The sequence below is a fragment of the Lolium rigidum genome, chromosome 1 (genome assembly GCF_022539505.1).
Source record: "Lolium rigidum isolate FL_2022 chromosome 1, APGP_CSIRO_Lrig_0.1, whole genome shotgun sequence".
In the NCBI taxonomy this organism is placed as follows: Eukaryota; Viridiplantae; Streptophyta; class Magnoliopsida; order Poales; family Poaceae; genus Lolium; species Lolium rigidum.
The window spans coordinates 270,684,654-270,698,139 of NC_061508.1; the positions used below are offsets into that span (position 1 = coordinate 270,684,654).

General features: G+C 45.7%; 3 protein-coding genes across 3 annotated transcripts; 2 read left to right on the top strand and 1 right to left on the bottom strand.

The window, feature by feature from the left end:
* The first annotated feature begins 1,047 nt into the window (after positions 1-1,047).
* Positions 1,048-3,408, top strand: LOC124683698 (cell division cycle protein 48 homolog). Its single transcript, XM_047218163.1, has one exon. It carries the CDS (start codon positions 1,048-1,050, stop codon positions 3,406-3,408), a length of 2,361 nt encoding a protein of 786 aa, XP_047074119.1.
* Positions 3,409-4,997: 1,589 nt separating this feature from the next.
* LOC124694211 (histone deacetylase 2-like) lies at positions 4,998-8,708 on the bottom strand. Its single transcript, XM_047227228.1, has 13 exons — positions 8,589-8,708; positions 8,442-8,497; positions 8,243-8,360; positions 8,077-8,139; positions 7,920-7,988; positions 7,659-7,825; positions 7,307-7,371; positions 7,183-7,229; positions 6,736-6,780; positions 6,587-6,637; positions 5,975-6,061; positions 5,533-5,620; positions 4,998-5,428 (listed from the first exon to the last, which is right to left on the bottom strand). Exons 1-13 carry the CDS (start codon positions 8,691-8,693, stop codon positions 5,334-5,336), a joined length of 1,056 nt encoding a protein of 351 aa, XP_047083184.1. The 5' UTR covers positions 8,694-8,708; the 3' UTR covers positions 4,998-5,333.
* Positions 8,709-9,034: 326 nt separating this feature from the next.
* Positions 9,035-12,417, top strand: LOC124683699. Its single transcript, XM_047218164.1, has 8 exons — positions 9,035-9,135; positions 9,221-9,346; positions 9,981-10,189; positions 10,545-10,688; positions 10,850-11,064; positions 11,143-11,401; positions 11,643-11,800; positions 11,979-12,417. Exons 1-7 carry the CDS (start codon positions 9,051-9,053, stop codon positions 11,769-11,771), a joined length of 1,167 nt encoding a protein of 388 aa, XP_047074120.1. The 5' UTR covers positions 9,035-9,050; the 3' UTR covers positions 11,772-11,800; positions 11,979-12,417.
* The last annotated feature ends 1,069 nt before the right edge of the window (positions 12,418-13,486 follow it).

Here is a 13,486-nt window from a genome sequence, read left to right on the forward strand (position 1 = left end):
TCAGTTGCATTGAATTTGTCTCGTGCTGTTGCGAAGTTGCCTATTGTTGCAACGAAGTTGGTCATGTTGCTGTGGAGTTGCATCTTGTTGTTGTGAAGTTCAACTGCATTGGAGTTGTCCGCCGTTGCTATGAAGTTGCTTACTATTGTGTTGTGATATTGTATAGTGTCATCTCCGATGCATTGCGAGACATCGGTGTTGCTGTGAAGTTGCCTACCACCACATCGAAGTTGCCTACAACTGTTACGAATCAAGTTTCTTTCGCGGACATCAAAGTTGCTTTGTCGTGCGGCAAAGTTGTTTTGTCGTGCAATAAAGTTGCTTCTTAAAAAAATATGTCGAAAAATATATAAATGTGATCTAGTTTTGAAGATTTTTTAAAAGGCTGTAAGAAAACTCTTTGCCTGGTGATGGGTTTCGGAGGAGGAGGAAGTGGTTGGCTTCTGTTAGGCATTTTTTTCTCTTTTATCATGTTTTCATCAGTAATCTTTTGTTGTACCTTCAATAAAAGTATGTGGGAAAACCTAGTCGATGTGATCAGGTGTGGATTGTTGTTGCGTTATGGTGTGTAAGGATGGAAACCTTGTAGTATGCTGGTTTGTTTAATAAAATTGGGGATATAATCCCTTTTATCTTAAAAAAGAGTTATGAAGATTTTGTCGCTAGGATTTTAGAAGTGAAAATGAATTAAAATTCGGACCCATGGTTCAAAAGTTATGCAGGTGGAGCTGTTCCTGAATCCTGAGTATCCTTCCCTTTGGCAGGGTGTGCCAGACCCTACGAACGATCGCCCATACGCCCGCTAGATAAACCCAAAAAAAAAAACGAAAACGACACGAACCTTTTCCGAATTCGGGCTAGTCGCGAACGAACGGGCTACCTGGTCGGAGTCGACTTCCAGTTCCAGGACGAGACGGCCACGCTCGATGCTTTAAAAAGCCCCAGTGTTTCCTCCTCGATCACCAGACCACAATCGCACACGTTCGTTCGAAACTTCAATCGAGCCAAACGAATCCAAGGACTAGAGATCAGCTGAGAGCGCGTGCGATGGAGAGCGTGTCGTCGTCGAAGAAGGCGGCGAACCGGCTGGTGGTGGAGGAGGCGACCACGGACGACAACTCCATCTGCAACCTCCACCCGGCCACCATGGACGAGCTCTCCATCTTCAAGGGCGACCTCGTGCTGCTCAAGGGCAAGCGTCGCCGCGCCACCGTCTGCATCGTCGTCCCCGACGACACCTGCGAGGAGCACAAGCTCAGGATCAACAAGGTGACCCGCTCCAACCTCAGGATGCGCATCGCCGACGTCGTGTCCGTGCACCTCTGCCCCGACGCCAAGTACGGTAGGCGCGTGCACGTCCTCCCCGTCGATGACACCGTCGAGGGCATCACGGGCAACCTGTTCGAGGCCTACCTCAAGCCCTACTTCGCGGACGCCTACCGCCCGGTGCACAAGGGCGACCTCTTCCTCGTGCGCGGCGGCATGCGGAGCGTCGAGTTCAAGGTCATCGAGATCGACCCTGCCATCGACAACTACTGCATCGTGGCGGGGGACACGGAGATCTTCTGCGACGGCGAGCCGGTGAAGAGGGAGGACGAGGAGAGGCTCGACGGCATCGGCTATGACGACGTGGGCGGCATGCGCAAGCAGATGAACCAGATCAGGGAGCTGGTCGAGCTGCCGCTCAGGCACCCGCAGATTTTCAAGTCTCTCGGCGTGAAGCCTCCCAAGGGCATCCTCTTGTACGGCCCTCCCGGCTCCGGAAAGACGCTGATTGCTCGTGCCGTGGCCAACGAGACAGGAGCCTTCTTCTTATGCATCAATGGCCCCGAGATCATGTCCAAGATGGCCGGCGAGAGCGAGAGCAACTTGAGGAAGGCCTTCGAAGAGGCCGAGAAGAACGCGCCGTCCATCATCTTCATTGATGAGATCGACTCCATTGCTCCAAAGAGGGAGAAGACACACGGCGAGGTGGAGAGGCGCATCGTGTCCCAGCTGCTGACGCTCATGGACGGGATGAAGGCGCGAGCGCACGTCATCGTCATGGGCGCCACGAACCGCCCCAACAGTATCGACCCTGCTCTCAGGCGCTTCGGGAGGTTCGACCGCGAGATCGACATTGGCGTGCCGGACGAGGTCGGCCGCCTTGAGGTTCTACGCATCCACACCAAAAACATGAAGCTCTCTGAGGATGTTAACTTGGAGGTGGTCGCCAAGGACACTCACGGGTATGTTGGCGCTGACTTGGCCGCACTCTGCACCGAAGCGGCGCTGCAATGTATTAGGGAGAAGATGGACGTGATTGATCTTGAGGATGACACAATCGACGCCGAGATCTTGAACTCCATGGCTATCACCAACGACCACCTCAAGACTGCTCTCGTCGGCACGAACCCTTCGGCGCTTCGCGAGACCGTCGTGGAGGTGCCCAACGTCAGCTGGAGCGACGTCGGCGGTCTCGACGGTGTCAAGAGGGAGCTGCAGGAGACTGTGCAGTACCCGGTGGAGCACCCCGAGAAGTTTGAGAAGTTCGGCATGTTGCCTTCCAAGGGCGTCCTCTTCTACGGGCCACCAGGCTGCGGCAAGACGCTGCTGGCCAAGGCGATCGCCAACGAGTGTCAAGCCAACTTCATCAGCATCAAGGGGCCCGAGCTGCTCACCATGTGGTTCGGCGAGAGCGAGGCCAACGTCCGTGAGATCTTCGACAAGGCGAGGCAGTCGGCGCCGTGCGTGCTCTTCTTCGACGAGCTCGACTCGATCGCGATGCAGCGCGGCGGGAGCGTGGGAGACGCCGGCGGTGCAGCCGACAGGGTCCTGAACCAGCTGCTGACGGAGATGGATGGCATGAACGCCAAGAAGACGGTGTTCATCATCGGCGCCACCAACAGGCCGGACATCATCGACTCGGCGTTGCTCCGTCCCGGCCGCCTCGACCAGCTCATATACATCCCCTTGCCGGACGAGGCCTCGCGACACCAGATCTTCAAGGCTTGCCTCAGGAAGTCTCCCGTGGCCAAGGACGTCGACCTCGGTGCACTCGCGAGGTTCACAACAGGTTTCAGTGGCGCCGACATCACAGAGATTTGCCAGAGGGCATGCAAGTATGCCATCAGGGAAGACATTGAGAAGGACATCGAGAGGCAGAGGTCAGGCATGGAGGTGGACGGCGGGCAGGAAGATGAAGTGGCTGAGATCAAGGCAGCTCACTTCGAGGAGTCGATGAAGTACGCGAGGAGGAGTGTGAGCGACGACGACATCAGGAAGTACCAGTCGTTTGCTCAGACGCTGCAGCAGTCCAGGGGCTTCGGCACCGAGTTCCGCTTCCCGGCGCAGCCACAAGCGTCAGAAGTTTCTCCCAATGCCTTTGACACCTCGGTGGCAGCCGATGAGGATGATCTCTACAACTAATTTGACGGGCAATTAGCATAGATAGGTTCTGATTTATTTATTTATTTTGCTTTTATCTGTACTCATGTAACTGAATTTGGCATGAGTGTCCCTGTCATATGTTTTTCTCATACAGTTCAATATACAGATCATTTAAGCGAAGAAGTAGTATGCCATTAATGCTTTTGGGTGGCTTCACAAACAGTGACAGAGATGATAGTTTTTACTTGTACCTGTCGAATTTTGGGGCAGAAATAGTAGAGCTGATGCATCACTCTGTTAAACACCTCGTTTCTCTCTGCCCTCAGTAAAAACGGGTTCAGCCGGCCTGCTGGCAGAAGTGATGCTGTCAGTTCTGAAGCTCCTTTTCGAAAAGAAAAAAATCAGTTCTGAAGCTGTTCTTTTAGTTACAGATAGTATGTATGTGTAAAGAACCTCGATACCATATTCATCCAGTTAAAATTAGTAGCAGTAACAATTAGTAATGCCAGATGCAGGTTAAGGAATAATTCTCACACGGTGAAGGTGCAGATAAAATATTATTCAAATCAAAATCCTCAAGTAATCACAATCCATAATACAAGTCAAACATAGTATCCAGAAGTATTATAACACAATCGCGGGAGTATCTATTCCTAGATGCCCATTACAACTATGAAACCTGAGCATGTGCTCCAGAACACCAAAGAAAAATTTAAATTTTGATGCCCATTACAACTATGAAACCTGATCAAACAGAACAACGAATAAGCCAGGCTAACCACCTTCCAACACATGATTCAATAAATTATCATGATTCTTTCCAACGAAAGCTTAACCATTAATTCAGAGTCTAAAGACATCACATTAGAAAGTTTGTCAACTAAAACATATTTCTAATTTGGAAGACTGAAGTCGTTTGGAAGCCAGGTTTTCATTTCATTTGTAGCATTTTGAAATGAATACATGTATTCATTTCATTTACATTGTAATTCCAGAAATGGACACTTGTTTGGTTGCCACGGGAATTGTAAATGAAAGTAGAATTCAATATTGAATTTGTTTGGTTGCCACAGGAATTGTGAATGACAGGTTTCAGTTCGGAATTGTGATTACACATGGCATCATTTTGCTGGATTTCCTAAATGAAATGATAGCCCAATTCTGTGGCAACCAAACAGCCCACCTATGAAATTTTAAAATGAATTCCAGAATTCCAGACTCAAATGATGGATACCAAACGACCTCTAATTGTTTTGACAACTACCATGTTCAAAGGGAAATTTGTTAAGAAACTTGATGCTTGGAAGAGTGGAGCTGCCTCATCTGGAGGGAGACTGACTCTTGTTAATTTCTGCCTTTCAACTTGCCCGTGGTGGTGGACAATTCATATCCACGAAACGTACCACTCAAGACACTGCCATCGGAGGAGACAAAGGCATCGTGTGGAGGTGGCTGGACAGTTCGAACCATCAGCGTCTTTCCGGCAAAAAGCTGTAATGCTTCTACAAAGGAAGGGGGCAAATTTCCAAATAGCATGAATTACAGAACAGTGAACTGTAGGACATCCAAACAAGCCTGCAACGGAAGCCAACAAAAAATATCTTTAAAACTACCAGGAAAAGCCAGCAGGACAAAACAGCATATTAAATCTTTGTTCGTCACCTTCAGGATCTATACAGTACAAAACGGTATATTTAGTGGCTCCAAGGCAAAATTATTAACCGAAACCCGTATAGTTTGCGCTTGAGACGGCTTAATGGGGATCAACTGGGATCTCCAAGTGTTCTCTCTTGTCATGGTCACCCTCTCTAAGCTTCCCTGTTGCTTACTCTTCTCGGAAACAAAGGCCTTATGACATATATACAAGGTGGCAACACATTTGTGTAAGACATACATTCTAATTACAAGATATATACACCCAGTAGATGTGTCCTCCAGGTTGAACACTCGTGGCAGGTGCTCCTTTAGCCTAGCTGGCTACCTAGTTGTATCAAGTTCTTCTGTGAGAGATTGATGATCGAATCTGCGATTACTCGTGCACTCAACTTCATGTAGCCGCCTGAGAAGGGGGTGGAACAGTGTGCAGGATGTGATATTAGTAGTTGATGTATGCGAATATGCAGGATAGCAACAAAAACATGAATTATAAGGGAAGTGGTTCACCTGATGTCAGCATGAGAAGGGGAATGTTCTGATCTTTTGCAAACCTGAACACCTTTTCATCTCTAATCACCACACCTTCAGGACTTATCTGAAATTTTGGGGGAAAACATGTAAGATTCAGCAGCATCAAGCCAACTGGTGCAAGGGACTGAAGCAAAACAAAGGCAATATTTAAATTTTAAACTAGTGTTCATAATACGTCACCGCATGATTAGTTTCCACTTTTCTGGTGTGCCATTACAGCCAAAAAAGATCTAGCTTAGGCGGAGAACTGTTGGACTAAGCTAAGTCTTGTTGCCGTTTATGGTTAAGATTCTGTACAATGATGCAATCAAGAAACTTTTTGCATTTTGCACCGTTGCAGAATACATTATACACAGGCGAAGCTATTTATTTATTGGTCTAATCTTTGTGAATAAAATAGAGTCGATTAGAAAAGTACATTCAAGTTCCCCAATGGATCACCATCCAGGATGTCTGTTCCAGCATTATAAACAATCAACTGGGGCTCAAATCTACTTTCTGCGACCTGCAAACGGCATGATCCAAGAGGAACTGTAAATAGCAAGTCTCATAACAAGAAATAAAATTATAAATATAAAAGAAGAGTGAATGGTTAAAAGTGCAACAAGTCTGGCAAACGGGAGGAACAAGTACACTGCGAAGTGCATAAAGTTGGAAAGTTGGATTACAATAACAGATTAAAAAAAGTATTGCACTACCATTGTGTATGACCATGTCATCAGAAAGTAACATGAGAAATTATGTTGGTGCCAACCCATTTTGAACATATTTTTTTCCCATCTCAAACCTCTATTTCAGTTGAATGTGACGCAAATAACTTATTCAACACTATGCTCTTCACCTCACAATCTAAAATAGTATATAAAAATTACCTTTATGTCCAGTTTACTCTGTAATCCTAGAATATTGCAAAACATGGCACATCAGATACCATCTTTCTCCTAACAATTCTCCTTAGCCATTGCACACAGGATAATTTCATTTATAAATGCAAAATTTGCAAGCACCCCATCTGTAAGTGTAAAGATACCTTGAGAGCCTTGTCAAGCTGATCCAAGTAATCATCTGTTTTTGTCCCACTCTAAAATGCACAATCACATAATGCACTCAATTCTTATTTGAATTACATGAAAAGAAACAAGAGAATAAATAACCAACAGCTTGCAAGATGTAACTTACAACTAACTCGACTTTTTGATCAATATGCCGCTTAGCAGCATGGTCCTAAAAAAAGTTGTCAGTTTATATATAACATCGGAAACATTATATGCATCCAATAAAACGGAATGACAATAGACAAGGACTGAACTTAAATTTGGTGACACAGACTAAGCATTGGACAGTGGGTGTTCAAGATTTCATAGCAATAAAACATTAGAAATAATTTTAGCATACACAGCAGGACTTCTGTTCTTTCTTTTATATTGCATCATTCTTTGTATGTTATCTTCCAAAGCATGATGCAGGATATAAGTTTCTGGGGTTGAGAACAGAACTTATTGTCAACACCATGACATGGAAAAATATTCTAGACAAGTAACCTCTACACCAGAAGCAGTTCTGAACCATCAAAAGGAAGCTTGAATTTCCACAGTTGTAACTAGAATTCTAGAAAGTGGTGCTTACGAAGGGATAAATTCCAGCATTGTACATGTCCAAAATGTAAACCCTTCCTGCAAGCGAAAAATTGAGATCCTCGTGTCATCATTGTGAACATAAAATGCAGAGAAGAACAGAATAGAGGGCATACCATCATTAGCGAAATCCTTTTCATGGCCATTTCCTTGGTGAGCATCCAGATCTATGATCATTACTCTGCAAGTGTTTGAAAAGGATAGGCACTTATACGAAGCTAAACTGGTGAGTAAACAATATACAGATGTTTGAACCCTTGCATTGCACTGCCAGTACAAGTCCTACGCAGTTGGCGGAACATAGTGCTAAACAAGATTAACATGACAGAGGATGACTATCAACGCAGATAGTTTACGGAGTATATTCACAGCTGGGCAAGCAATCACTTTGTACAAGTCACATAAATAGTTCCAGACTAAAGAAACATAGTTTCTACAGTCACAGTCCGGTCGGTACAAGTTTCTCACCTTGAAATATTTAATCGGACGAAGGCAAACTGAATGCAGAGTGTAATATCAGCGTAGGCACAAAACCCACCCCCTTCCTCCGCCGAACAATGGTGAAATCCCCCGCCGACGTTAACGGCCCATCCCCTCTCGAGCGCAAGCTTGGCTGATAAAATGGACCCACCCACCTACGGAGAAAAGGAACTAGCTTATAGAGTTTCCTCAAAATATCCATGTGTTTAATTCCAGTACAGATGGGGGCTGCTAACCACAAGACGTCACCTGCTTCCGGAAGGGGTACAGTAGCTTTTGCTGCACCACCCAATTAGGAATGAGCGTTACAGGAGGAACCTGAAATAAAAGAACATCTCATTAGCAATCTCAACTGCGTTAATTTCTAACAGTCAGGCCAACTGAACTTCCTCTGATAAATTAGTACCTCCACAATGGCTGCAACCCTGAAGCTGCTCTTGAGGCTGTTCAAGTATGAATCCGTGTGAACCTGGTCAAGCAAAGACATCGAACAAACTTAAAGGGGGATCAGACAATAAGATGGCAAACTATAGCCAAGCAAAAGAAACAGGTTCCTGATTATTGGTTCGTACCACCAGTAAATCTTCCTTGGAAGCTTCCAACGGCTCAATCACTCTGTTCTTCTCCAGGTGGCCTTCCGCGGTGAGGAACCTGCATATCCGGCCCCATTTGGAGGAGTCGAACGGGTGCCTGCACAAGATGTCGCGCGCACAGCGTGAGGCGTAGCCGAGGCATGTCTACGAAGGTACTGGAGGCAGGCGGCTCACTGACAGCTTCTCGATTCCGAGGAAGGCGATGTCGTACGCCGCCGAGTAGACCACCGGCGCCTGCTCAATCGCAACCGCAACCGCAGATTAACAAGTGATGATGATCGGAGTAAGTAACCGGGGGAACATTTCCGCGGTCCGAGCGACTGACCTTGGAGCCCGGGACGTCGAAGTAGAGCTTGCTGGAGAGGATGCGGTTGCGGCGGAGCGCGTCCGCCGGGGTGGGCCCTTTCGGGGCGGCGGACGAGGAGGCCATCCCGGCCGCCGGCCGCCGTCCGGGAGGTCAGGGCTCCTGCGGGGTTGCGGCGGCGACGAGTGGTGGCGTCCCGGCCCCAGGAGTTAGCGTTGAGTTGCCGCGAGGAAGAGGAACCATGGAGATGGAGAATCCCATTCGGTGGCGGTGCTCTGATTGTTTCTAGCCAGTCCTTCAGAAGGCACGTATTTTCATATCTGCCCCTGCTTTCTGTTACCGTAGTCCTGCAAAGTCTTTTTCACCACACAAAAACTTTATTCCGCGGAAGAACAGGTGGTTAAATGTAAAATACCACGCCGCCGCCGCCGAGGAGAAAGATCGCGTCCACTCCAGTCCTTCTTCGGCCGCCGCGCCGCTTCCATGGCGATCTCGAGGGCACGGGGCCGGGCGGTGCCCCTCCTCCCGCTCCTCCTCCTCGCCCTCCTCGCCCCGCTCATCTACTCCGGTGCGGCCCCGCGGCGCCTTCCTCCTCTCGATTCCGGCACACATTGTTGCCCTCCTGACGATCCAATCTGTGTCCGTCCTTGCAGTTTCCAGGACGCGGTTGAGCTGGGCGCCGGAGCAGCTGCCCCATCCTGCGGCGCCGAAGCGTCCCGATGTCCTCGTGCTCGGCCCGGCCGCCGGCCAGGGCCGCCCCGATCGCCTCCAGTGCAAAGGTTTTCCCCTTTAGCTTCCGTGTAGTCCTATCAGTTTCTGGCATTGTGAATTGTGATACAGTAGTTGGTTGTTGCGCTGCTGCGTTTGGGAGTTGGGAAGTAGAGCTGCCCCCTGACCCTGAGGAGTGGCAAAGCCACATTCAGTTTACACCACAACATTTCTGCAAAACCATCTTATGTTGGTACAAACTAATGAAAAGCATAGAAAACAGTGCACAGCTTGCAGATAACATCGTTATAGTCCTGGAACCACACCAATGCTTGGTATGCCGTTATCGTTCTTGACATCTTATTCAGAAATTAGATGATTCCATTCTCTGTTCTTTCTGCCGTGCATAAATGAGCCATATAACAATTGATTAACCAGAACCAATTCCCATACGTAAGCTCTGTACTATCCCGATTTGAAGCGATTCCCGATGAGAGTAGGAAACAAGAATACTGTTTATCGGCGCTTTGCGTATGTGCATGCTCTGCCTCATGTAAATTACCGATTGAACGCTGTGATATGCAATTTAGCAGTGGCAATTAGGCTTCAGGATACCACATAAGGTTACTCATACTTCTATAGCGTGAGTGAAATCAGCATCTACTGTGTGGCTACTGACTGACTGCATTATACCGTTTTCGTCAGGACTTAAAGCTGTGAATAAGATCAGCTTAGCAAGTGAAAGAAAAGATTCTGGAGAACCTGTTTCATTTGTTACAGTATTCACAACCTACAATTCTCACCCAGCTGGAGCTGGAAAAGTGCCATCTGATGCTGTAACTGTTGGGAAGCATTCTTATAGCAAGGAGGAAAGGTCCATGGCCATTCTGAACACCTTCGTCAGTTTCATACAGGTACTTCTTCCTTATCTTCCTGTGTTTGTGCTGTCAACTAGGTAAAACTAGGATGCTTACATGTTTTATCATGTTAATGACTCATAATCACTCTCAGCTAAGAGAATTCTGAGATGGTAGTACAGAAAGAGGAATAATTGTTGTGAAGACTAAATATAACTATTGGCATGACATCACTATGACCCAGGCACCCCAGCTAGCACCCCCCCTTTTGTAGAATCCAATATGGGTGTGAGCATTCTGGCATATGAATTGAATCTTCAAAGTAGAAGGGACATAAATTGGTGATTGCGAGGATGTTTGTTCAACAAGCAAAGTCATAATATTGACTAATCTTATTTGTAGAACTCTGTAGGTGTCAATGCCAGCAAGCAAAGTCATAATATTGACTGATCCTAAATCCAAATTGTCAATAAATCAAGGGAGGGCCGCAATACTTCCTATTGAAGGAAATTATTCTCGAGGAAATTTGATGCTTCAGAGAATCAAGTCTTACATTGTAAGTCTATATGCTTTATGCAAACAATATTTTTCTGCATATGCTTTCTCAGATCAGAACTACTGCTTATGTGATCTAGAAATAATACTCCTGTGCAACCATCTATATGCATTATTTTCTTCTAAAATACCTTCATCTCTGTGTTTATGGTTCATATTCAGGCCTTTCTAGAGCTAAAACTTGAGGAGGTTGACCAAGTGAACAGTTTTCGTAATTATATTTTCACTGATTCTGATATGGCAGTGGTTGAGGATCTTGGGCATATCTTCAAGAGATATCCTCACTGTCACCTTGCTCTTACTTTTCGTAATAACAAAGGCCAACCTCTGAACTCTGGATTTGTAGCGGTGAGAGGGACCAGTGATAGTATCTCTAAGTAAGTAAAACATATATGTAACAAACCTTATTGTGAGAACTTGGCAGTACATTGAATAATCCTTTCCTTTGCTTTTAGGGCTATCACATTCTTCAAAAAAGTCCTTGAAGCATACAACCTAAAATATATGAAGGCTTCACGCATGCTTGGTGATCAACTAGCACTGGCATGGGTTGTGAAGTCTTATCTGCCATCGGCTTTTCGGAAATTTTCTAGGCCTGAAATATTTACAGAAGAAGTCAATGGAGCATCTGTTCTGTTTTTGCCTTGTGCGGTTTATAATTGGACTCCACCTGAGGGTGCTGGACAGTTCCATGGTATGCCCTTGGATGTTAAGGTATAGCAATTTTCCTTTATTTGATCCATGTCCTTCTCATGATAAAAAAAATTAACGCTAGTACTTTGCGCAGTTATCTGCTCTTTTGTTATCGGTACACTGTTTTTCATGTCTTCCCACTTGTCAGTGTTACGCGTGCTGATTTTGGGAAGCTCAAGCTCCCAGCTTCCCAGGAGCATGTTGTATGCAGTGTTTTTTCATTAAGTATGATAGCTTACTGAATCTGATAAAATGTTCTTAGGTTGTCCATTTCAAAGGATCAAGAAAGCGTTTGATGCTTGAGGCATGGGATTTCTACAATTCAACCTCTCAATTATCTGACATGTTGTGCCTAATCTTGAAGAGTGGCAGAACAAAATACGACTTCTGAACCTTTGGTCCACAATGAAGTTACACCTGGTACAGTTTCTCTCCCTCCTGACAATCTTTGGCTCGGTCTGCATTTCGGGTTTTCTTTTCTAGTATCATTTGTAGTTCTGGCAACACAGTTAGTGTTAGTATTTGTGGTGCCTTTGCAATGTTTTATGTATGCTTTACTCTGAAGTTTTCTCTTAACAAGCTTGCCTTCTTTTCACAGTTCATCCTCAATGAACACCGCATGGTTCCATTTGGCATAGGCTCAACTCTGCAGTTCTGAGTCATTTCCAGAATCCGGGGGGGGGGCATGATGCAAGTAGAGCCATCCAAGAAATACAGATACTGCACAACGAAAACAGGGTGATCCAGAATGCAAAGAGAGCACACAGGTGTGATGAGAATGACGCGAAGGGTGGAAGCAGGGCCATACACGATACTAGCTATCAGGGTGATCATGTAGAAAAGTACCAGTTGTTTTGGTGATCATTTTGGTAGCTTTCTCAGTTGTCACACTTTACTAGCTCGTGATAACAGTTTTTTGGTTGAGGGCTTGATGCGGATGAGGTTATTGTAATTTTTTTTATTTCAATACATGCTATTATTAGCAAATGATGTTGCTTTGTTAAATGAGAAATATAGCAGGAAATATGACACTTGTACTCTGTACTCGATTTGACCTCCTCCTATCGCCTGCATATTAGACGGTCGTCTTGCGTGTGCCACTTGACCTCCTGAGCACTTCAGAAGTTCATGCCTCGTGCTGTTACAGTTCAGTGGCAAAATGTTACTCTGCAAAGCATAAGCTTGTATGCACTGTTTTGTTCAATTTAAGCCTTCACTGTTCAAACATGTAGGCAACTTGTTCCAGAACATTCTAACGGCAATGGCTTGGGAAGTTGTAATGGGAGGATGAAGGATTGCGTGAAACAGTGAGCTGCTGTGCGCTCTGCCACATATATCAACAATAACAGCACCAATATATAAGACAGTTCGCCGAGATAAGTGGTTCCACGGTCAAATGCATAGACCTTAGCATAGAGACAGTAATACCAGATACTTCCCAAGAACTGTTGAGACATAGCATAAAAATGAACAAGGTCAAATAGGATTAAGTAACAAGCAAACTCTTGCAAAATAACACGTCAACTGTTTCGACACTGAATTCTGAATTCAAGTCCTAGATAGCTCTTTACCGTGCCATCTTGATGGCAAGCACTGCTCCAACTCACTTTAAGCCTAATAACTTAGTTAAATCACAGATCTCGATCAATCGACAAAGCTGGCAGATGGCCGCTGGTTCATGCAAAACTGATTCAGGGAAGTCATAGTAATGCTGATCATAGAATTCATAACAGTTGATTCACACAAAACTGGTCTACATGCAGGTCACACCAAACACAGTCAGGTTATTCAGAGAATCCGTCTTATCTACTGTGCTTGGGATGCGAAGAAGCAGCTGTTGAGTTTCTTTTAGTACACTAGCAAGTTTCTGGTGCTATGTGCCATTAGCACTTTTAGTACATGACTTGATCTACTGTGTACAACATTGTATACTTGAGTATGTGAGCGGCTGCTGTGCCCCGCCACAGATCACGAAAATAACAGCAACAATATCACGGAGATAACTGACTCCATCCGCACAAGACCCAAATGCATAAACCTCATCATAGCACAACGAAACAGTAGACCCGAAAACCAATGGCATAGCACAAAATTTAACTGGTTGAA

Bases quoted from the DNA above. Each gene is read 5' to 3' on its own strand.
- LOC124683698 (XM_047218163.1), top strand. From the start codon at position 1,048: ATGGAGAGCGTGTCGTCGTCGAAGAAGGCGGCGAACCGGCTGGTGGTG.
- LOC124694211 (XM_047227228.1), bottom strand. From the start codon at position 8,693: ATGGCCTCCTCGTCCGCCGCCCCGAAAGGGCCCACCCCGGCGGACGCG. The intron at 7,826-7,919 runs GTGACGTCTTGT...TTTTCTCCGTAG, and splicing joins TGTACCCCTTCCGGAAGCAG to GTGGGTGGGTCCATTTTATC. The intron at 5,621-5,974 runs GTACTTTTCTAA...CCAAAATTTCAG, and splicing joins ATCCATTGGGGAACTTGAAT to ATAAGTCCTGAAGGTGTGGT.
- LOC124683699 (XM_047218164.1), top strand. From the start codon at position 9,051: ATGGCGATCTCGAGGGCACGGGGCCGGGCGGTGCCCCTCCTCCCGCTC. The intron at 9,136-9,220 runs GTGCGGCCCCGC...CCGTCCTTGCAG, and splicing joins CGCCCCGCTCATCTACTCCG to TTTCCAGGACGCGGTTGAGC. The intron at 9,347-9,980 runs GTTTTCCCCTTT...CGTTTTCGTCAG, and splicing joins CGATCGCCTCCAGTGCAAAG to GACTTAAAGCTGTGAATAAG.